This window comes from Populus euphratica, unplaced genomic scaffold (assembly GCF_000495115.2).
Source record: "Populus euphratica unplaced genomic scaffold, PopEup_1.0 scaffold587.1, whole genome shotgun sequence".
Lineage (NCBI taxonomy): Eukaryota > Viridiplantae > Streptophyta > Magnoliopsida > Malpighiales > Salicaceae > Populus > Populus euphratica.
The window spans coordinates 178,092-202,943 of NW_011500215.1; the positions used below are offsets into that span (position 1 = coordinate 178,092).

The 24,852-nt window shown below is 31.7% G+C and overlaps 3 protein-coding genes across 4 annotated transcripts in view; 2 read left to right on the plus strand and 1 right to left on the minus strand.

Annotated features, from left to right (window-relative positions):
* The first annotated feature begins 359 nt into the window (after nucleotides 1-359).
* Nucleotides 360-3,809, plus strand: LOC105112213 (syntaxin-22-like). The gene is made up of 7 exons (XM_011007827.1): nucleotides 360-664; nucleotides 747-840; nucleotides 910-1,052; nucleotides 1,181-1,252; nucleotides 1,756-1,913; nucleotides 2,033-2,133; nucleotides 3,462-3,809. Exons 1-7 carry the CDS (start codon nucleotides 486-488, stop codon nucleotides 3,525-3,527), a joined length of 813 nt encoding a protein of 270 aa, XP_011006129.1. The 5' UTR covers nucleotides 360-485; the 3' UTR covers nucleotides 3,528-3,809.
* Nucleotides 3,810-17,309: 13,500 nt separating this feature from the next.
* Nucleotides 17,310-19,338, plus strand: LOC105112214 (chalcone synthase). The gene is made up of 2 exons (XM_011007828.1): nucleotides 17,310-17,601; nucleotides 17,988-19,338. The coding sequence occupies exons 1-2, from the start codon at nucleotides 17,421-17,423 to the stop codon at nucleotides 18,980-18,982; spliced, it is 1,176 nt and encodes a 391-aa protein (XP_011006130.1). The 5' UTR covers nucleotides 17,310-17,420; the 3' UTR covers nucleotides 18,983-19,338.
* A 2,220-nt stretch (nucleotides 19,339-21,558) lies between these two features.
* The window catches only part of LOC105112215 (DEAD/DEAH box helicase), a 9,652-nt gene continuing 6,358 nt past the window's right edge, over nucleotides 21,559-24,852 (minus strand). Inside the window, exons 11-15 of one of the 2 annotated variants that reach the window (XR_839714.1) lie at nucleotides 24,702-24,832; nucleotides 24,344-24,388; nucleotides 22,919-23,275; nucleotides 22,199-22,546; nucleotides 21,559-22,131 (exon numbers count right to left, since the gene is read on the minus strand). Coding sequence is in view for 1 of the 2 variants with exons in the window: in XM_011007829.1 (XP_011006131.1) it covers nucleotides 22,445-22,546; nucleotides 22,919-23,275; nucleotides 24,344-24,388; nucleotides 24,702-24,832 (635 nt within the window). In the remaining variant the exon portion in view is untranslated. Of the gene's footprint in view, nucleotides 22,547-22,918; nucleotides 23,276-24,343; nucleotides 24,389-24,701; nucleotides 24,833-24,852 lie in introns of both variants that reach the window. The other variant, XM_011007829.1, reaches the window with a different exon arrangement.

Below are 24,852 nucleotides of genomic sequence, written 5' to 3' on the forward strand. Positions count from 1 at the left end.
ATATATATATTTTCTTAATTTACAACACCGTCCCTGGATTTTGTGCCTCAAAACTTATTATCTATTTAAAGTTTTTTTTATATATATAATTTTATTGTTGGCTCCATCCGTAAAAAAAATATATAAAAAGCTAGTTTATTTTGAATTACTATAGAAACATAATATGTGTTAATTCGTTTATGTATGGGTTAACAAGAGAACTAGTTTTAAACAGTAAGGACCAACTAATAGTATGAGCCAAAACTAGAAAAAAGTTAAAGTGTTGGGACTGATTCGTAAAAAATGTAATAAATTGGAGACTAGTTTGTAGTTTTATTTTTACATCATAAATGGGGAGTCTTTTATTGGCAAGACTTTTTGACTGGTTGGCACATTCTTCTTCCTTTTTGCACAGTAACGGATCACTGCTCGCTCCCTTCTCTTATTTCTATTTCCATTTCAATTCCAAATCACTCTACTGGTTTTTAGACAGAAAGCGGAAGATCATGAGCTTCCAAGATTTTCAAAATGGGAAGAGACCTTCCTCCAGTTCTTCCACTTCCAGAAGCCCATCGCAAGCCGTGGCCGCTGGTATTTTCCAGATCAACACGGCCGTTGCCGGCTTTCGTCGTCTTGTCGATGCCATCGGAACCGACAAGGACACTCCTGAACACCGACACAAACTGTCTGTCTTCCTTTTTTGTGTCAATCGCTTCCTCTGTAAATCAATGTATTAATTAACATCGATTCTTCAATCACATTAACAGGCATAATTCAAGGCAACGGATTCTGCAGTTAGTTAAAGAGACTTCTGCTAAACTCAAGTCGTTGAGCGAATTCGACCACGATCCTGACATCAATGTATTTTTTTTATTGCCTTGCTAATTTGATTTTTATGCTACTAATTGTGATTGTGATTCTTAATTGAAGCCGAGCAAGAAAATTGAAGATGCGAAGCTAGCAAGAGATTTTCAATTCACATTGCAAGAGTTCCAGAAAGTTCAACAGCTTGCCTCCGAGCGCGAGTCCACTTACTCTCCTTCTCTTCCTCCTCAATCTTCTTTGCCTCCTTCGTGAGTACACTAACTTTTATTTACCTTGCTTTTTTCTACTTTTTAATTTTTTCCTGTTATTTTGTTGCTGTTAGCTTTCAGAATTTGTTAACTTTGCTGGGTTTTTTTTTTCTTGTTTTGGAATACAGCTCTGGCACTGGTGAATATCTGGTGGCTAGTATGGATCAAGATAACCAACCTTTTTTAAGGGAACAGAGAAGGTATCTGCGTTATTTGCCTACTTCTACTCTTGACTCGTGTATCAAAGTTCCTGCTGCTTCTTTTTGGAATTTTGAGTTGTCATTTGCAAGTATGTCGGGATATATTCAAACAGTTGAATTTGCAAATCTGTTGATGTATACAGAGTCAAATCAGTTACACTGTTTGTACAGAAGCTTGAGCAAGTAATTGTTGTCAATTTTCATCGGTTGTGGTTGTGTTTGTACTTGTCTGGTTGTTGCTTCTCTTTCCTTTTCGGAATTGGATTGTAATCGCGTGTCTTTTTCTGTAATGTGTTTTGTGTAGCTCGTTTCTTAACATGCCAGTGCAAACTAGCTACCCTTAATTCACTTTGAGACCCTTTTTTTTTTTGTTGAAATCTTGACAAATCCCTTCTAGATTCATTTTCTTCAAAGAAGGAAAAAAAGAGCAGCGTTGTTGCTTTTGTTGGAAGATTCAAACAGCCTACCTTCATTGATTCTTGTCCTTGAACAAAAACGTGCAGGCAGGAGGTAATACTTCTGGATAATGAAGTCGCATTTAATGAAGCCATAATTGAGGAAAGGGAACAGGGTATTAGAGACATAGAGGAACAAATTGGAGAAGCAAATGAAATATTCAAGGATCTTGCTGTTCTAGTACATGACCAGGGTGTGGTTATTGGTGAGTCCCCAATCCCTATGAGATGGATTTTTCCTTTGTGCCAGTTACTCTTAATTGACACTTGTGTCCTTTTTTGCTTTTCTCTTACAATATCTAATTTATTTATTTGATTACAACAGATGACATTCACTCAAACATTGATTCTTCTGCTACTGCAACAACGCAAGCAAGAGTTCAGCTATCCAAGGCTTCGAAAACTGTGAAATCTAAATGCTCATGGGTAAGTAGTCAATTCTTTTAAGTTGAGCTAATAAATGTTGACTCAATGTTATGCCTTGTGGTAGCATTGGACAAAACTGGCTTTCAGATATAAAATGCTAGGTCATTTCTTAATCAGTAGAAGAAAAATGTTACAATTTAAAAATTTCAATATGTTCTCTTCTGCACAGTGTACACATGTGCTTGAATTAAATCAGGATAGGCTCCCAAAATTCTTCTCTCTTCTATATCCAGAGGATTGGAAGGTTATAAACTAATATGAAGGGATGACATCCTGCACTTAGTTAAAGATATATAGTCCATCACCTTGTCCATCTCTGTTTTCTTTTTATTGAATTCAGGAACTGGAATTTTCTACGTGAATTTTTGTGTGAAAACATTAAATACAGACCAGTACTGGTGGAAGTGTGTGAAAAATAATAGCATTGTATGTGAAATGACAAAAACATAGAAATCCCAATAGAATGTAATGGTGTTCTTTTCTTTTTTGTCCATTTGGTTTGGCTTCATGGCAGTCACAACTCCTGTATATTCATGTCCATTTGTAATTGCTTAATGAACATGGATAAAACCAGCTGTCACTGTTGCCATCACCTTTCCTTGTTCATCTTCTCGTTTGCTAGCAAGTGGTATGGACTATTAAGGCCTAGATGAATATGATATACAATTGTGAAATGTCTTTGTAAGGCTAGTAGCTTTTCACCTCTGCGATGTAGTTTCCGTGGCATGGAGTATTTGGGTTTATATTACTTTTGCCTTTTTGAAATGTGAAAAAGATGTGACAAAGTTTTTGTCATTTTCATAAACAGCGCTATTATTTTTCAGTCAATAACTCATTCCAGCAGAAATAGCTTCCAATCACTATAAATATCAGTAACGAGTCAGTTTGTCTTTATTGGGTTTGTAAAATTATCATCATATATTCTCCCGTTCCTTTAGCAGCCAGGGTCCAGGATAAGAAAAAAATAGCACAGATTTACAAGGTGGGTTATAATTTCATTTACCATTTTGCCTTTTTGAAATGTGGAAAAAGTCGGGTAAAAGTTAAGATAAGTTCATTCATATAAAGCAAAAAACCAAATAGTTCTATCATATGTTAAAGAAAACACACAACAAGTTCCCTGTTATAATTTGTCTTAAAAGAATATTCATATTTAATTGTGCTATTTATATTGCTCTATTTTTATATTAAAAAAATTATAATTCGAGTGGAAATTTGGACTTGGGATAATCTTCTGATTCTAGCTATTACTTGTGGCCTTTTGTACTTGGAAGTATTTTCATTCTTGAAAGTGTTGTTATCGTGATATTGCTATTTCTTTTTGGCAGTGCTGGTGGCTACTGGGAATTGCTGTAGTTGTACTCGTTGTCCTTCTCCTCATCCTCATTTTATAGTGTGCAAGTTCATGAGTGAATTTGTGGTGTGCCTTCACAGTACGAAGTTTTGAGTGGACTGATATCTAGTTCTTATTGTAACTTTGATATATCTCCATTTCCTCCCCGCATGTTATTGGCGTGTATAGAGTGTAATGGTCGTTCTTTTCTTTCTCGTCCATTTGGTTTGGCTTTGCGGCAGTCACAACTCCTGTATATTGATTACTGAACATAGAGGACAAACCAGCTTTTATTGTTGCCATCACTTTTCCTTGTCAGTAGAACGCATCTTCTTGTTTGCTAGCAAGTGGTGTGGACTATCAAGGCCAAGAGATGAACATGATCTACAATTGTGAAATGTCTTTGTAAGGTTAGTTGATTCTTACCCCTGCAAGATTGAGAATTCGGGTTTAAATCATAGGGTACAGCAACTTCGGGAGAACTGGTAGAGGGATCTGTTTCGTTTATCAATTTCAGCCCTCAAAGTAGTTTTTGCCTGGATGATATGGCGATTCTCCTTTCAGCAGTGGAAGCAATCTCAAAATTCTTGGGTGTAAATAGATCAAGCTGGCTAATGAGGGTTGGTTGCCGATTGCATTTCCAGGGGACATCGGTGTTTGCTAACCCTGGCAGCATGTAATAACAGAGATGATTGTAAGCCAATGAAACAAAGTTTAGAGGGCTATGCTGTTCCAAACCCTGGGAATCCCTGATTCCGGCTCGTTGTTTCCTCAGAACAACGGAGGCAAAATCAATAGAAGGGAAGAAGAAGAGGAGAGGAGAGGAGAGAAAATGGGAGATGGCATATTCCTCCATGCTCTTACATTGCCATACCCTTCGACCCTTTATTTTTTTTTAAGGGTATTTGATAATGTGGTAATTTGGTAATATTGCTTTCTAAAATGTTTTTTATTTGAATATGTATTAAAATAAAATTTATTTTTATTTTTAAAAATTATTTTTATATCAGTACATTTTTATTTTAAAAAATTATTTTTATATCAACATATTATTAAAATATTAAAAAATATTAATTTAAAGTAAAAATAAAATTAATATTTTTAAAATATAAAAACAAACATCATCAAATACCTCCCACGCTACCTCCTAATCCTCAGCCTTCTCGTTTCCTTCGCTCGCTAAACCCTAAACTGTTTGAAAGGAGCATTCCGGTCCACCGCTTCGCTTCTCTCTAATCTGCTAAAATCTTCTTAACAATACCATGCGGATAGCCGCCCCGCGTGGCTAAAAGTGAGCCAACAGAGCGTGGACTCCCACCGAGAGACTCGAGAAGTGATTGAGAATGAAAATAAGAGAGTAACAGAGGAGGAGGAGAGTTTACAGTTTTAGTAAACTGAAATTCTTATTTCTTCATTACCAAGTTTCTCGACAACCATTCCTTTTATACAATCAATCTCCCTCCTCCGAACTTCTAAGAGAATTCTAACTGACCAACTAAATAGCTAATTGCTAACTACTTGCCACGTAAGATCTTTCCTTGGATTCATAACAATTCCCCTTCTTCTGAGATTCATGTCATCAGTAATCAAGGCAAGGAATTGATTATTAAGCTCGTCTAAATCTACCAAGTAGCATCCTCTTTAAACAATTCAGACCACTGGATTAATCCCATGATCACAACTCGTTCTTCATAATTTTACTGTGTAGAATGGCCATGAGACTAACCTTAACTCTTCCTTACTCCTCAACCCTGCCTTCTTCCATTATTAGTACCTACTTTCACATCCAACAACCTTGTTTAGAGTGGTGTGGAGGGGTTGACTAAGTGTGATTTGGAGGATTCTATGTTGAGAGCGGTGGCTATTTTGGATCTGGTTTGTGTGGTTAATGTCATGTTTGTTGTGCTCATTTTTTATGGTTGTTTATGGTGTTTTTGCTAAGATTTTTGGGGTTTGGGGTTAGGAGATTAGGAGTATGTTATGAAGCTTTGCTAACTACGGCTTCTTCTGCTGCTGATTCTTCGAATCATATTCAAATGAAGGCTTTGACAGGCATGCAGGCTTGATCTTTGGGTGGTTCTTTCTTTCTTTCCTTTTATTTTGATATGAGATGCATGCTGATTACGAGTGTTATATATGCTACGTGAGAGTCGAACAGGAAGGAAAGTTATTGCATCACTTCTTTTGACACTTAACGTTGATTGATTGAATTAGACATGGCAACCTCCTGAAACTTGACGAGTACTTTTTGTGCATGCAAAACCCTTTTGCTTTCTTGTTTTTTCAGCCCCGTTTCCTTTGATTTTGAGCCTCTTTTCCTCATTTTCTTCCATCGTCGTGTGCTTCTTGATTTCTTACTTGGTTAATGTTCGTTTCAGTGACTATACTGAAGTCCCTGTCAAGTAAGATGCAACTTGTTTCTGTCTCATGCATTTTGCTTTTCCAGCCCAATAATGCATTTACAACAACGTGTAATCTGACACTTTACAAGGCAATTCACAACGGATACTATAGAAAAGTTGCCCTGATCCATTGAGACATGACAGGGATGCGATATTGATAAAGATACTGCCGCCTTCTTACACTCTATTGCCTGGCATCTTCCGATGTCTAACCTGAACATCTCTGGTTTTGGCCATGGTGAGTTGCGAAAGCAAAGCAATTTGCTAGGGTGAGAAAATAATTATGCTATGCCGGTGCAGAATAATTATTGTACCGTCTTCTCTTGATAACTATGCATCTTGCTTCGTACCCAGGAAAGCTTGTAGGAAACTAGGCGTAGTCTTGAAGAAGATGGAGCTTACAGTAGCAACTTAAATACAGACGACATTTATACTTCCATTGAAGACAACGGTAAAAGCTCCTTCCCTACGCAAATTAATTCATTAATTAAAATCTCAGGCATCAAGAGTAAGATCAATTGCTTCTACACTGACGTTTTTCAAGCATTAAAGTTGGTTGTCATATAAAAGCCAGTAACCATGGGCCACTGCCCTAAACAAGTGCAAAGAATACGAGAAATCCACAGCCGGTGTCTTTCTTTCCTATTCCAAGTTCAGTTTTTGATGGTGGAATTATATGCATGAATCTGCTGGAGTGAGATGAAGAAAGAGAGGCAGCTCAGGTTGATGAGCCGTGAAACAAGGTCTGAGTGTATATTGGAAATGTGATCTGCTCCTCGTTAACTTGTCTTTTATGATGAATGAATTGAAGAGCTTGAATCTCTGGGCAATCTGCTAGCTAGAAGAACCTATTTCATGCTTTCGAAGATCCAGATTTTCTTCTTTAAAGAACGTAGATGTGATATCTACAATTCCATCTGAATGTCGAACATTTTATTCAAGGTTGGTGCTCGCGGCAATTTGGGCTGGAGCAGCGTGTGGTAATTGCCAAGAATTTGGCGGAGTGGCCTCGAATTCCATTTCATGGCCTTTGGTTTGGTCATTATGACCAACCGAATTATATGATCGGCTGGTTACATTTCAACAACAACAAAAAAAACCTGTGATGTTAATAAATTTTTCTTGATGAGAAAAGTGGCTTTTGTTTAAGAAGTTGTTGTATTTGGAACTTGGCATGACCTTTGGTTCCCTCAGAACATAGTTTATTGTATACGGAGAACCCACGTATATTTAAAACCATACACAGGTTTGCGGAAAGTAGCTCTCAGCTACTTTCCGCAAACTTACCTACGCCATGCAGTGGAGCGTCCACAGTAAAGTTTAATTTTATGATTATAGACGGACTGCATTCAAGTTAAATGTCTCGACTCGGGTTTTATTTAATAAAAAAAATTAAATTTTATTTTTATTTTTAATTAAAATTTTTAATTACATAGTATTTACATAATTTAATTATCATTCCAATTTTATTCCTGATTATATTTAATCTGGTTTTATTTAATAAAAAAAATTAAATTTTATTTTTATTTTTAATTAAAATTTTTAATTACATAGTATTTACATAATTTAATTATCATTCCAATTTTATTCCTGATTATATTTAATCTGTTGTTTGGTTAAAAAACCAAGAAAATTATAGACTTTATTGGATGTATTTAATACGTGATGGAATTATAGATAATTTAATTGAATAATAAAAATATTTTATATAAAATATTATTTATTTCATGATGTAATAACAATAATTAAATCTATAATATTTAAATTCAAAATCATTAATATATATATAATCTCAACTTGAAAAGTAATTTTTTAACTAAATAAATTAAATTATTTTTTGTTCAACTTCAAATTTGACCATAATTTTAACTAAATATATAAAAATATCAAATCAACTTTAATTAAAAATAATTTTTATAAAATAATTTTTTTCAAATTACAACTACAAAAATTATCAAAATACTAATCACTTACTATGTTTTTAAATTTCCATCTTGTTGAAAAAAGTGGGTCAAGTTTAAGGAATAAATTTTTATGTTTGATTTAGTTCTGTGTTTTTTGATTGATTTAATAGTATTTTAAAATTAAAAATAAATTTATTAAGATTCAGGAGTGATGAGGTATTTAATTTATCATAAAAATAAGTTGAAAATAGATTTTACTAAAACCTAACTTTCTAACCATATTTTTTATCATTAAAATTTAAATCAGCAGAACATATCGTTCACACTTAAACATAAAACAAATTGATAAAAAAAAAAGTCACCCTTATATAGATAGATTGACTAAATATTTTTTTTTCCTTCAAAAGTTTAATCATTCAAACTCTTTCAAATGTTTATTTTATTTTTTGAAAAATTAAATAAAAACTAGCTTTGAAAATGTTCCACTACCTACGCTCTTACCTCTGTTCTATAGTATATCGTGCACACATGTTAATGTCGAGTAGCAGCAGAACTTTTCTGTAATTTGCAGCTATAAAATATTTATTTATACATTTATTTATTACAGTAACCGCATACATCATCATCTTTTAATTATATCTCGATTAATAAATTTTAAGTTCATTTCTGCTTGTATTTTAGAAATTAAATTTGAATATTTCCAGCGCAGCCATAACAACCAATAATCATTTGTGGAGTAATGAATTTTGAGTTGTAGATCACCTAACACAAGATTATATCAAGAAAACTGGAAGACAAATTATTGAAATCACATATAAAAAATAAAACTGCAAGGCTTAAACAAAGAAGCAGATTCGTTGACCAAATATAAGAGTCAACTCACTGCACCTGAACCAGAGGGGGAAAAAGTTAAGAAATCGAGATGGAGAAGAAGTTCCCCTGCTACGTTACGAATCTACATTTCTAAAGATGCGCGGTGGGTTGCACGACGGTGAGAATGGAAGGCTTGTCCAGGTCACGTATGCCCAATAAGTAGTGTTCTTTCATTTTCTGGGTTTGGTGGATAGAACGTCTGTGCATGGCGACGGGTTTGGTGATGTTTTTGAAATATAAAAAATAATAATGGGTGGTGCTAGTGTCTTTTTTTTAATTATATGATAGAAAAAAAATGATGATAGATGGACAGAATATTTAAAGAAAAGGTTGTAAGGATAAATATAGGGAAAAGAATGCTTCTTAAAAAAAAATTAACAAAACTGAATTTCAAGATGATATGATGTTAAAGAATAAAAATAAAAAAATAATGAAATAAAGTGTTTTCAATCGACTCGAATTAACATACGAAATTCATAACCCTTCTTGTGGAGCTGGGCCACATTTGGAAAAAGCAAACTTAAAAAGAAATACCCAATTTAAGGTCATTATACCTCACGAGTTAGATAATATGAATGGGATAACTTACTAGAAGGTAAAAAGACAAAATCAACAAAGTTTATTTTTTTATAAAAAAAACTTAATTTTAAAGTATAAAATAGACAAAAAACAATATTAAAAACTATATAGAAAACACTTAGGTTAACTGTCGAATCTGTTATCGAGGTCATAAGATTAGGATAACATGATTGAAATGAGACTAAAGAAGATCACGAAGCCTATTTTTTAAAATAAACAACGCCGAAAGATGAAATCCATTAAAAAAATAAGTGAAAGAAACCCTTTAGAAGGAGGTGTTGCCTCACGTGGAAGCGCACTAATCATTTTTTGTTTTTTGTTTTAAATATTTTATATTTATTAAATTGCTGAATTGCCCTTGGTCAAATCCATTGCAAAAAAATAGGATGAAGAAATGAAAATGCCCTTGCCAGTTAATTTTTTTTATTTAAAGTGTAATTTGATCATTTGACATTTATTTGAAAATTATAAAAAACTAACCAAACCCTATTAAATCTTCTAAACCCGGGTTAATCCTCTAAACTCGTAACCCGTGAAATCCTAGACTCGAATCCATCAAGAAGCTCAATTTCCAATCAATTTAATATTGAAAGATAAAATTTTAAAAAAATTATGAATCTAACAAATCTACCAAAGTAAAATCAAATAGCAATCAAAAAAATGAGAATCAAGTCTGATAGGAGAAAAAAAAACTGAAAGGGGATGAAATTAAAAAAAAATCTAATTTTATAAATTATTTCAAATACAAAAAGTAACAATCAAAAGAGCAAGGATTACATCTAAAAAAAAACTAATTAAAAGGTTGCTTCAAAAATTTAAAGGGTCAACATGGTTTTCGAGAATGAAAGAGAAAATAAGAAGAAAAAAATGATCGTCAACACCAAATTAAAGGTGATAAAGCTATATAGCACGTCTAAGGATGAAGGGGTCGCCAAGAAGATTTCATCGCAATCTTTGAAGACACAATTGTTTTTTTTTTTTGTTAAATGAGGTGCCAATTTTTTCGTTCAAATTGCTTAGATTAGTAATTTGGCCATGCGAATTATATGACTTTGATATTGTTTGTCTCTTGGTGATCTTAGATACAATTCCAAGTTTTATTATACCGGATATATTTATTTATAAAAAGTTATTATTATTGTTGATAATGATAAAAAAAATAATGATATAGTTTACATGATTATTAAGGTATATCAATTTAACATACTATGATGAGATTGTGATGTTAATTAACTTAGTAGTAGCCATAGCATCTTAAGTTATTAAGTTATTTTGATGATCATATTTAGGTTTATTAAATTACTGTGCTTGTAAGTTACATAGCTTAATTGCAATTATTTTATAAAAGTTAATGACTTGACCTTAGAGGAAGGTTATTATTTTTTATGATTTAATTGGAATAAGATAATAAGTGGACATGAATGATGAATTTTATTCTAGGCTCTTAGGTGTGAATAAATTTTATTCTTGATATTTTATCTATTAATTTTATTACTATAGAATTAGTAAGTTCTATGCATGATGCAACTTTTATCCACAAGAAGGTTAGAATTTACTACTAAATTGATATTGGCCAATGCAGATAAAGTATATGTTTCTTAGCATTAAAATATTTTCTTGGTTATTGCAGCTTCTACTGTTTTTGTTGACACATCTAGTGTCTATAGTTATATGGTGATAGTTTTGCTAATTGAAAGGAAGGTATCCACTCTACAATGAGGTGTGTGGATGAACCACCCATCCTCGTGGAATAAAGTAATGCTCAAGAAAAGATTGATTATGATCGGAAGGAGTGATCTAATCGTTTAAGTTTAATGCTTATCAAGTCTTATATGAGTAAGAGTATTAGGGGTTCCATCCCTTAATTCTCAAAGGCAAAAGATTTCTTGAAGGTCGTAGAGGAACAATTTGTTCATTTTGATAAGGCATTGGCTAACACCTAAATGAAAAGGCTTTCAGATATGTCATTTGACTATTCTAAGGGTATGTGCGAGAACATAATGGAAATGAGAGACATTACTACTTAATTGAAGTCCTTAAATGTTAAGATTCCCAAGTCATTCTTTGTTCATTTTATTTTAAACTCTCTCCCTACTAAATATAGCTCGTTTAAGATATTTTATAACACATATAAGAAAAAATTATCAATTAATGAATTATTGACCATCTGTGTTAAAAACAAAAGGGAGATTGAAACTTAAGAAACCTAAAAGTGCTAAGAAGGGTAAAACAACCTTTAAAGTGAGGAAACATAACAATATGTTGTTAAGAAATATTGCTCTAAGTATTAGAAATGACTCGTAAGGAAAGGTAAACTCATCTCTTTATTATGCCATAAATATTTTTTCATTAAAGCTCTTAGTAATGCATGGTGGATTGACTTTGGTTCTACAATCCATAATATTAATACCATGCAGGGCTCTTTAAGTTTATTCAGGAAATCAAATGTGCTTTAAAGTTAAAGTTATAAGGACTTTTAGATTATTTGTAAAATCTACACTTATTTTAGATTTGAAAAATATCTTTTATGTTACATTTTTTTCTTGAAATTCAATTTCAATTTCTAGACTCTATAATGTTGCTTATATTTTTTAGTTTGATTGAAATATTTTTAGTATTTTAAAAAATAAAGTTTTTATTAGTGGTGGGACATTAATTTATGATTTACATAGAATTGATTTAGACCATACTTTTAAGCTTAATTATTTATTAATACATGTTGATTCTAGTATTAAAATGAGTAAAATTGATAAGAATTCCTCTAAGTTATGGCACAAGAGATTAGGTCACATCTCCATTAAAAAAATTAAAAGATTAGTGAATGATAAAATTTTAAATACTTTTAATTTTATTAATTTTAGTACTTATATAGATTGCATAAAGGGAAAGTAAACTAACAAGATCACTAAAAGTGCCACAAGGACCTCAAAATTTTTAGAAATAATACATATTGAGAGGCAATTTAATACTTCATACTTGAATGGTCTGAGATATCTTATTTCATTCATTGATAATCATTCTAGATTTATGTATCTTTATTTCTTATTTAATAAAACTAAAGCACTTAATGCTTTAAAAGCCTAAAAGGATGAGGTAAAGAAACAAAAGGAAAAGACCGTAAGGTCATATAAAGGTGTAGAGTATTATGGTAGTTACAAAAAAAAAAACAAAAAACAAATGCTAGGTCTATTTGCAAAGGGGCATGAAAAAGAGGGCATTATCGTATAATATGCAATGCCTGACACGCTATAACAAAATGATTTAGCTAAAATAAGGAATTGTACAATTATAGACATGACAAAAAGCATGATTAGTAATTCTGATCTACTATTATCCTTATGAAGTGAAGCACTAAAAAATGTTGTGCATATTTCAAATAGAGTTCCATTTAAATTTGTGTCTAAAACTCTTTTTTCTTTTAATTATAGAATGGATGGAAGCCTTAATTTAAATCATACATATGTATAGGATTGTCATGTTGAGATAAAGATTTATAATCCTCAACTAAAGAAATTAGGCCTAGGAACAACTAGTAGATGTTTCATTGGTTATCCAGTGAATTCTAAAAAACATAAGTTTTATTGTCCTTCTCATAATACAAGAATAGTATAGGTAATCAATGTTATTAAGGATCTTAATTTTGGTGGGAGTGATTTTTCTATAATGATAAAATTTAAGGAAACATAAGATTTAATTAAGTTGCGTAAAGATAAACAACAAATGATTATTGTTTAAGAAAATGATTCAGATAATTTTGAGCAATAATCAATTCAAGAGCAATTAGTTCAAGGTAAACTAGTTCTTGATAAAGTAAACCCAAATAAAAAAAAATTGAATTAAAGAGATCTTCAATAATAAGAAGACCAATAATTTTTAATGACTTTATTGTATACCTTCAAGAGTCTAACTTTACTATATGATATAATGCCATCAAGGAAAAAATAGAGCATATATCTGACCTGAAGTTTTTTATGGTGACATAAATAGTAATTTGTTTTGTAAGCTAAATAAAACAAGCCTCACGATAGTGGTATATTAAATTTTATAATGTTATAGTCTCATATTGTTTTTTTAAAACATTATTGACTAATGTATATACCTTAAGATTAGAAGGAGCAAATATGTCTTTCTTGTCTTATATATAGATGATATTCTGCTTGCAAGTACTGATTTGGGTTTGTTACATGAGATAAAACAATTTTTTTATCAAAACTTTGATATGAAGAATTTGGGTGAAACCTCTTATATCATTGACATACAGATTCACGGAGACAGGTCTCAACAGACATTAGAAATGTCTTAAAAGGCCTATTTTGAAAAAAGTTTTGGAAAGGTTTAGGATTTTAAATTGTGCATCTTCATTATCAATTATTTTCAAAGGGGATAAATTCAGTCAGAAATAATGCCCATAAAATTAGTGAAAAAGAAGTTGATGAGTAACATTCCTTATATGTCTATAATTGACAGTTTGATATATACACAAGTCTGTATAAAACCTAACTTTGTATTTGTAGTAGGAATGTTGGAAAGGTTCCAAAGTAATCCATAAATGGACCATTGAAAAGCTGACAAGAAAGTCATTAGGTGCCTACAAGTAACAAAGGATTACAAGTTGACTTATAGACATGCTAATTATTTTGAGGTAATTGGTTATTTAGACTCAAATTTTGCTAGTTATGTAGGCACAAAAAAGTTTACTTTAGAATACATTTTCTTTTTGTTAGAGGTGTTGTATCTTGGAGAATTACTAACCAAGCTATTGTTGTTTCATTTACTATGGAAGTTAATTCATTACATGCTATAAAGCAATGATACAACCAATTTGGTTAAAAAAATTTACTTTTTATCTTAAAGTTTTTAATCCCATATGAAGATCAATAAAGATATATTATGATAAACCAATTGTAATTTTCTTCTCTAAGAGTATTAAGTATGGAAGCTTAAACAAGCATATCAACATAAAAAAATCTCATTGTGAGAGAGAAAATGAAGGAATATGAAGTGTTCATCGAGCAATTAAACATTGAGTTAATGGTTGTGAATCCCATGACTAAAGCATTACCAACAAAACAATATAAAGATCATATGGATCATATGAGTCTAGCTAACTTATTTGATGTTTAACTTCATTTTTTTTAGTTGATTATTTGGATAATTTTTATGTTATTTTTAGAAACTAAAGTGATTTATGTGCATATAAAATATTATTTTCTATATATATTGAGATATATAAAGTTGGAACTATTTGACTTATTGGAAGTTCATTCATAAAGTTTATTTTCTTATTAATTGTTTATTTTAAGGATGCAATATATTGTAATATATGGAAAAAAATGTTTAATTATAAAGTGTGGTCGTTATTATTTATATGTTGTATTCTTGATTTAAATATAAGTATTTTCACTTAGATATTTTGAACTTTATAAAGATATTGTCATTTTTCAAGTGATGAGATATATGCCAAGTGGAAAAATGTAAGGAAAAAATTATTTTTAAAATGACCTATATATTAAGTACATTTCAAATTAAGTGATAGTTAAGGCTTAAAATTTATTAGACTCTAGTGATATGCCAAGCACATTTATGATGGATGAAGTTACAAAAAAATTAGGTTATATATAAAATGTCTTTGGTCCAACCTAAAAGAGATTAATGAAAAGTCTATGTTTTCCATGTATACAAAATAACCCTAAAGTTTTGGCATAGATTAAAAAACTTTTTATTTTTGACAGTATAATGATTTTTGGATAATTGTTTCAACACTTAATCAATCGTAACATAAAGTATGTATATCCTATTAATTTTTTGTTGTGTTTATATTCTTAGCATATTGAAATAATTTTTTTTTTCTAATTAACAAAAGTTTCCTTCCTTTTTTTTTTTTTCCTTTTAATAGCTAGGTGGTGATTGCCCTTAATTCAATAGTGATTTCTTGATAATCTCTTACCATGAAAATTCAATAAATTAGAGAATTTAATGTATTTTTACTTTTATATGAACAAAGTTAGGCATGGAAATAAGTATAATATTATTCGCACATTATATAGTTTTTTTATTTATTCAAATACAATACTAAAAATTAAGTTCGTGTTTAAGAAATTATATATACCAAAAAATATACGTGCATCAAACTAATAATGAGTGAACTATTCTTTCTTTATTTTTCTTTTTTTCTGAAATTATATAATATGCATAAGCAATGGTGGAGCCATGATTTTTTAAATAAAGGGGTAAATTATTAACAAATACTTGATACTATGTATCATATAGATATGCATTATATAAAGAAATTAATTTAAAATATATGTACTAACTCATATCAAACAAAATTAATTTAATACTTTCAAAATAAAAAAAACTTATGTTATAATTTTTTTCAAGTTTTTATATTTTAAAACCTCTTCATAATAACTTTATTATCAATCTCATTAAAGATATTTTTTTAATATATATAATCAAACTGTCTTTCATCTATTTTTAGTTTAAAGCGGGTTCAATGCTTGTATTTTCTAAATCTTTTATGGACTAGTGAAGTGCTTGGTAACAATTGTAACAGTTCAGCCTAGTATATTATTCGTTTTAGGCCTCCCATCCTTATGGTTTTATTCTTAATGGCGCGAGTCCATTACTTAGCTTGACGCTCAAAAACACATATAACAAGTCAGCAACCAGTGCTACTAATAAGGTTAATAACTATCTCCTCACCCGCTGTTATGAGATCTTATAACAATTTTATACTGATATATGATAAAGAGTAGCTAAGATCATAGCATAAAAGGATTGTCATGACCAATTAATGTTGTTATCGCTGACTTATTGTTTTCTATAGATGGGTTAAACATAAATATTAAATTTGTTTTATTTCTCTATAGTATCCTTAATTTTTTGAGTTGTCATATATTTTATGTTTTAATCACTAGTAAGTTCATTACCATCCATTTTCAATATGATAACAAAATACTTATTAATTCATAGAAACCTATTTCATTTTATATCTATATGCATATAATATTATCCATACACATATTAATTCAACAAACTTTTAAATTATAATAAATATTAACATTTTCAATAACTAATTATAAAGGAATAAAATTAAATTTAAATAAAGAAACAAATAGAAAAGATAAAGAAAACTTACTTAAAACATGAAGCAGAAGAGGTTATTTGTTTAACTAATTAACAACTTAGAACTTTAAAAAAAAATTACAAAAACAAGAGGTAAGAATAGTAATTTGAAAGAAAGAAGAATGGGTTAATTAATGAAAGAAAATGGAAACGATTAATAAAATATATTGGACATTTATATTACATATTATATTATGTTGTAAGTTAACAATAGTTAACTTAGGTTAATTGGTAACCAGCAAAGAAAATTAAATCTACTAAGATATTATTAATATATATTTTAATATAAAAAAATTAAAAAAAAAAAGTTAAAGGTGTAATTGCCCTCGTGACCCTACATACCTTCGCTACTGTGAATAGCTATAAATGAGTTATTCCATCTATTAAATAAATAAAACTTGAAAAGAATCAAATATTTTAACATCCTATATCCACAAGAAATCCTTGAGTGTTTTTTCATATAATAATTAAGTGTGTTTATTGGCTCCCTGCAAGATTACTCATTTCATGTTTATCCATCTAATTTTTTTTTTAATAGAAATAGACTTGGTCTCGTGATGAAAATTGGCTGAAGAATCCATAAGCTTTTAAAATTAAAACAATTGAAATAATCTAATTAGTTGTTATAACTAATAATCCATAAAAATAAAAATTATTGTTGATAACTTGGATAATGTAGATTAGCCTGGCGGGTGAGGGAATCCTAGTTGGGATTTTTTATTTTTTATTTATTTTTTATGAGGAGGTGAGGTAGGAAAGGTTAATGACGTCACTGGATGCAGGAACTACTTTAAATTCAACAAAGAATACAGGTATGTGGTTCCACATCTACCACTCGTTAACAGCCTAACCCCCATACCCACGTGGCCAACCAGCTATCCGTCCCTCCAACCTACCAAGGACCAGCAGTCCCTCTAAGCTGCATCTCTTTATAAAAACCCTCTGTTACCTTCCTTTCATACATGCCATTGATAGTAATTTCCATCTTTTCATTGCAGCTGTCCTTCAGTCTTTGTCTCTGTTCCCGAGCTAGCTTCTTAACGTTCAAAGAGTTAGCTGCCCGTAAAGATGGCACCGTCGATTGAGGAGATCAGAAAGGCCCAGCGAGCCAGTGGTCCAGCCACCATCCTGGCCATTGGCAAGGCCACCCCGTCCAACTGCGTCTCCCAGGCTGACTATCCTGACTACTACTTCCGGATCACCAAAAGTGAACACATGACGGAGTTGAAGGAGAAATTCAAACGCATGTGTACGTGTCTATTTTATATGTTCTCACACACATTACTACTCCAGCATTTTCACTTAATTATAATGCTTCACCCCCAAGAAATTAATCCAAAAACGCTCGTGGAATAATTCATTCTTACATGCTTGATCTCCGTCGACATACACACATATCTATCTATCAATAGAAAATACTGGTAGTTTGATCCCTGCTACTTGCATGCGATTAGGTAGAAACCTGGAGTTGATTTAACTCTTGAAAGTGACTGGTGTTAAAAGAGAAAACGACTGAAGGAGCTGTAAAAGAAGGGGCGGAGGATTATGACTGACCAAATTACGGATATATGTATTAATTCTGCTTTAAATGATTTACAACTCAAATGGGATTAATTTTATGATTTCCATGAACAGGTGACAAATCTATGATCAAGAAACGGTACATGCACCTAACCGAGGAGATACTGAAAGAGAACCCTAGCATGTGTGAATACATGGCTCCGTCTCTTGATGCACGCCAAGACATGGTGGTTGTGGAGGTGCCAAAGCTAGGAAAAGAAGCAGCAACAAAGGCTATAAAAGAATGGGGTCAGCCAAAATCCAAGATCACCCACCTTGTATTCTGTACAACCTCAGGTGTAGACATGCCAGGTGCTGACTACCAGCTCACCAAGCTCCTCGGCCTGCGTCCCTCCGTAAAGAGATTCATGATGTATCAGCAGGGCTGCTTCGCCGGCGGGACCGTCCTTCGCTTAGCTAAGGACTTGGCTGAGAACAACAAGGGCTCACGCGTTCTTGTTGTCTGCTCTGAGATCACTGCTGTCACTTTTCGTGGACCATCTGATACTCACTTGGATTCAATGGTAGGTCAAGCGCTTTTTGGCGATGGTGCTGCAGCAGTTATTGTAGGTGCTGATCCTGACACTTCCATTGAGCGTCCATTATTCCAGCTTGTCTCAGCTGCACAAACCATCCTTCCTGACTCTGATGGGGCCATCGATGGACACTTACGTGAGGTTGGTTTAACCTTTCACCTGCTAAAGGATGTTCCTGGGCTAATCTCTAAGAACATAGAGAAAAGCCTGGTTGAAGCATTCGCTCCAATTGGTATCAACGATTGGAACTCCATATTTTGGATTGCACACCCTGGTGGCCCCGCGATTCTTGACCAGGTTGAGATTAAGCTAGATCTAAAGGAAGAGAAACTGAGAGCTACAAGAAACGTTCTGAGTGATTATGGCAACATGTCAAGTGCTTGTGTTTTGTTTATCTTGGACGAGATGAGAAACAAGTCTCTCGAGGAAGGGAAAAGCACCACCGGTGAAGGGCTTGAGTGGGGTGTTTTGTTTGGATTCGGACCAGGACTCACCGTTGAGACAGTGGTGTTACACAGCGTTCCAGTGGAATAAACAATTTGCTCATGAGCCATGAATTACGAAGTTCGACGAAGCTGGAGACAACCTGCGGTAGTGGAAAGCATGTCCTATCATCATAAGCATATAAAAAATAAGATCGTCCGACCAGCAATATATATTGGGCAGTTATATGCTAAGGTTGCTTTTAAGGGTGTTAATGTAAGGTTTTTATTCTTTCTGTGTGTCGTCGGTGAGTCCATTTTTTAGTGTCAGAAAGCTTTTATTCCTCCGTGGCCTTGTCATATCAGGGGATGGTTAATCCACGTCTAGATCCCAGCCGTTCTCCCTGTATCTCTTGTGGATTTAATTTCTTAAAAGGCAATGTATTCTTGACTATTAATTTCAAGTATCTAATTTCTGTGAAAACTTCAATTTAGTCCCTCCCACCGTTCCAAATCCTTTGAGAAACAAATAAGCCTCTCCAAACAAATTGTCCAATCTACACGCCCGCGTATAAGACTTAAATTAAATTGGGATTTAATTCATTTTAATTAAGAGATAACATTAAGGGATAATTAAATTGGGATTTACTTAATTTTATTAATTTACCTTTATCATTAAGGTTCTCCCTTAATTAAGAGAAAAATCGGCCAATCTGTCTATGTATGGATGGAAAAACGTCACAACAGTAATTAATACCCGAAAAGAGAGAGATAAATATTAATGGCGGAGTTATGGGAAGAACCAAAAGTTAAGGAACTTGTAATAATTAATGAGAGTTAATTATGATCGATGGCTTCTCAATATATACTAGTTTAGGTTGTGCGAGGAAGCAATATTAAATGGAAATATTTGAGTTCAATGCACACTTCTTAATTAATTGATTTGTTATCTTCAATTCCTCATATTAAAATATAATAATAATAATAATTCACATATTGTTTTATATTAAAAGCACCTGAGAAACACTATAGGGGTCTCTGATATTAAATTAGCTTTTATTATGTTAAAGATATATATAAAAAAACCAACCAAATTCAAAAAATATCTTTCTTTTAAAACAATAAAAATAAAACTCTTCTCTTGACACAAAAAACAATTAGTTTTATTATCAAAAAAATATCATTTGTCATCTATTGTTTTTTTTTACCTCTCTTTTTTTAATCTCTCCTCTCTTTAAATGACTAAAATGCTAGAAAAATAAGATTTTAGACCAAACTGTTTAACAACCAAACTAAAAGGATCAAAAAGAAAATATTCCAAAATCCTTAAGGCAAACTTAAATAAAAAGCCACTTACATAATGTTTTTTTTAAATGGCTCCTTTTTTTTCTGTTTCATTTTTTATTTGCTTTTTTTAATCTTTTTCAAATAATAAATTCATATTCTTTTCTTGTGTAACTAAGCATTAACCCAATATCATATATTTTTTTAAATTGAGATAACCAAAAAATAAGTAGATTGAAACAATTGTCAATCTTAAATCTTAGTGACAATAAAATCAAACTTTTTTTTTTGTGAAACCAAGCTCTAAATTAATGTAGCAATATTTTTTTAAGATCTTAATAACCATAAAAAAAAAAGCATATCAAAACAAAATTTCAACTTCAAATCCCAATAAAAATAATATTAAATAAAAAAATTGAAAAGAATTAATGAATAAAAAAATTAAAATTAAAAAGAAACATCATTCCAATCCATAATATGTATTTGTTAAAAAAAATTTCCACACCCTTTAAGTTTTTGTTAATATATTTCTCTATTATAACATCATTTCAATCCATAATGCTTATTTTAGTTTTATAACTTGGATCGTAGGTTTGACTAGTGAACTTGTTTTTTAGTTGATTTTTTTTCTGATTTTATCTTTTAATATTTAGCTGATTTGAAATTAGAATTCATAATTTTTTTCAATTTACTTTCTATGAGGTTTGAAATTAAACTTCATAATTTTTTTGTTTATTTTCTATGAGAATATTTTGATCTCATTACTTAAATCACATATATTGATAGGTTGACTAGAGTCATTTTTTATGTCTTTTATTTAATTGATTTTTTTCAATTTTATTATTTAATTAGGTTAATTGGAAATTGAGTTTTATAATTTATTTTGATTTTCTTTTTATAGAATTATCTCAGTCACATCAATCAGGTTACAAGTTTGACAAGTTAACCTAAATTGACTCGAATTGTTCGTTTTCTGGTTTTTTTTTCAACTTTATTTTTTAATATTAAGTTGATTAAGAATTGAATTTATTTTGATTTGTTTCTTATAGAGTTATCTAACCTTATAATTCAGGTTATAAATTTAGCGGTTAATATAAATTGATATAGATTGATCTAATATATTTTCATCTAATTTTTATTTTTTAAGATATCTTTTTAAATTTTTTTAATAAAATTATTTTTTTAATAATTATTCAAGTCATTTTTAGAACTTCATATATTTTTAAATTTATCAAATTGATCAAATCATATTAAATCAATCTCGTATGCATTTTATTTTTTTTTCATCGGTGGAAAACCCATTAGAAAACTACTGTAGTTCACAAGCTTGTAAAAAACCGAGTGGCGAGGCAAGGCCTTTGATTTTATTTAATATTTTAATTTGTAATGTTATCATGATAATTGTATTTAATGAGCCGTATTTCCAAAATTAACAAGACAGGGATCCACTGGGCTAACCTGGACCGTTCATACACACAAAATTGGGGTGATTGACCGATAGTAGACACCGATGGAGCAGACTTTTTGATACACAGAGGCACAAGGGTAAATCATGGTGTTCAACAATTACAATCACCATGCCTTCTCTCTTTACAAATTGTCCCCAGTTATCTCGTGGCAATTCAGCACGGATTTCTGAAAGAAGTAGATGTTTTCCTAAACCACCTATAAACAACACAAACCATCCTTCTGACCATCATCATGCATCTCTCAAAAATGCATGCCAAGATGTAGTTAATAACATTATTGATTCTTTAGCACCAACCGATAGGGAAGCTTCTTTGTGACAATGGCGCAGAAAAATGAGCAGTGCTCACTCCCCTTGCTGAATTCATACTGTACATCTTGTTCATGCTGAAAAGATGATAACGAGATATGTCACGGTCACCATCACCAATATGCTCGGTCTTCTCCCAGTGAAAACTGCTCTTTGTAGCACGAGAATGACTTAATCCAACCACTTTACACCTGTGTATCCTGCGAAGTCATAGCTAGTCAAGAGCGGTAATGGTTTGAACAAGAAACAGAAGCTTTCGTGACTCACCTTGACATAATGCCTCAGTATAATCCCAACCGCGCGCCATGACATGAAATAAGCATGTTTCTAAATATTTGTTAGTTTGGTGCTCAGTTTTGGTTTGGAACATCTTCATGAAATATCACACGCACTTTAGACCAGAGGGAACAAAACTTGGAAATACGCATTCTTGTTTGCCTCTTCAAGAATCACTGGTGAGACTGTGCAAAAGGGAAAGTTCATGGAAGGGCTAATTCTGTAGAGTAAATGATACTAGTATTTTATAAGGGCCGGCAGGCAAGCATGGAGTTCTGCTATGCATTGAAAGATCCAATTTAGCAGTTGTGCTCTCGGTAGCTCCAAAAGAAGTTCAGCCTGTAAATAATTAACGAGAAAAAAACAGTTAAAAGACAATGTTTAAATTCCAAAGAAATCTTTAAAGAACCCTAAATATAACTGGTAGATTATATCAATGAAGATATCTTGAATCCATATTGATACAGAAGACAAGAGTGAAAACTCTACATTAGCAATGTTAAAGTGATCAAGTATAGAAGAGCATCATACATATTTTCTTATATCCACACTACTCAGTAACATAAAATTTGGGTCAAAGTTTCCATTTCTTCTCGTTCTTCGCCTCTATGGACCCAAGGGCATTATTATTTATCACATCATTGAATGTAAGCATGTGTCAAAGAAAAGAGAAACCAATCAATAAAGGTATAAAAATATTGTAGAAATTACCTTTATTTCGTTTCCATCAAAAAACAAAGAGTTTCTATGCATTTCAGATGACATTGAATCTGTCATCAGCTTAAAAACCTTTTTACTCATATTTGTTTCCATGCCAACCATCTTCCCAGATGCATAAATTCTTGTTATCCCAATATCTGCTGCCATTCTCCTTACATAAAGCTTCTTCAATAGAATTTCCATGGAGCAAGGCTCTTTTCCATACTGGCGACGCAGATTTTCTGTAAATTGCATCAAACTCCATATATCTGTCTCTGCAGCTTTCTCAGCTTCATTAATAATTTCCATGGGGTTCTCCAAATAATTTATGTAGTCAGAAGGGAGATGAGGGTTTATATTTAAATCAATCTGCATTGAAAACCACAAACAATGGATTAATATGAGTAAAAAATCATTGCCAATCATAAACTCATTTGATCTAATGCTGCGTTGCATTTTACACATACATCAATAGTAGAAACAAGACGTTCAATGAAATTTGGCAGTTTCTTCAGTAATGTTGATGTAATTATGAGCTAACATATAGCTTTTACACTTATAACCAATTATTGCTATATCATGACATCAGATTTTTACTCATGACCATGCTCCTCTCTTCTAAAATGAAGCTTCCCAGCTATATAATCCATAAGGCCAATCTCTTATCCCTTAATGACAAGCTCCCTGTATATTTGTGCCTCAGTGAGAACTTATTATTAATTCTTCTTCTTCTTCTTCTTCTTCTTTATACGAGTGTGTTCTGATTCTATTAGAGTTTTGATAAAGGTAAGATTCGAATCTGATATCTCATCTCATACTCTTCCTTACCATTGAGCTACAAGCTCATTTGAATTTATTGCTATCAAAATATTAGAGAATAATATAAATCATATCATGAGAACTCTCTTCCTAGATAATGACAGGAAGTGAACTCTATCTCCCATCTTACAACATAAGATTACTAAGACTAGAATCTTAACTCTATTCCTGAAAGTAAGTGATTAGACATAGATTACTATTTTGACCTGAGCTGATAGCTTAATTTTTTTAGTTGAACTGGTTTTTAACATGTTACCAGAGTTTTAATGAGCAAAAAATCATGAACTCAAATATCACCACTTCCATTCTTTTTTCTACCAACAACTTTTTTTTTTTTTTTTTAGCTGAACTGGTTCTTTGATACAAAGAAACTCAAGCACATGAGCCTATATTTCTCAAGATATAATGTGGAGATTTCTTCTTCTTTTATTTTTCTGTCCCGAGGAAGCTTCTTTCAGATTTTTCAAAACCCATTCTTTCATTACATATCAACATAAGCAAACTGATGCAAGTGAAAATTTAGAACATGGCACAATAAATATTCATAGTTTCTGTATGTTACATAGTTTATCAAACATATTTACATCCTAGCAAGATACCAGAGAATAAAGAAGTCACCTGTACTGACTGATAAGGAACTGAAATTACCCTGTGCTCATCAACCTGAAAACAAAGTTCAAGAGGGTTAAGGGCAGCAAAAATAGAACAACAGAAAGTTTAAACCGATGACAATAGAAATACAACCCAGTTACTATTACATATACTGAATTCGCTAGCCATCATTTTGTAGTGCAGAAACTATACTGCTGGTTTACTTTATCTGTTCAATCAGACTAAGACACCATGATGAAGACTGGAAACAGAAAAAGAACCAGTACGCAAAGATATCCAAAAGATTAAATATGTAACAATCGAACAAAGCTTCTTCTTTCTCATTGTATAAGTAAGATATAATAAAATGCATCATGAAACAAACCTTGGACAAGCTTTCAAAAAGCATTTCGAAGAAGAAATCAACTCCAACATTCCCAACATCCCCAGTCTGTTGCTCACCAAAGATGGTACCAAATCCTCTTATACCCATATCTCTCTCTGCAAGTTGGAAGCCTTGGCCAAGTTCTCGGCAT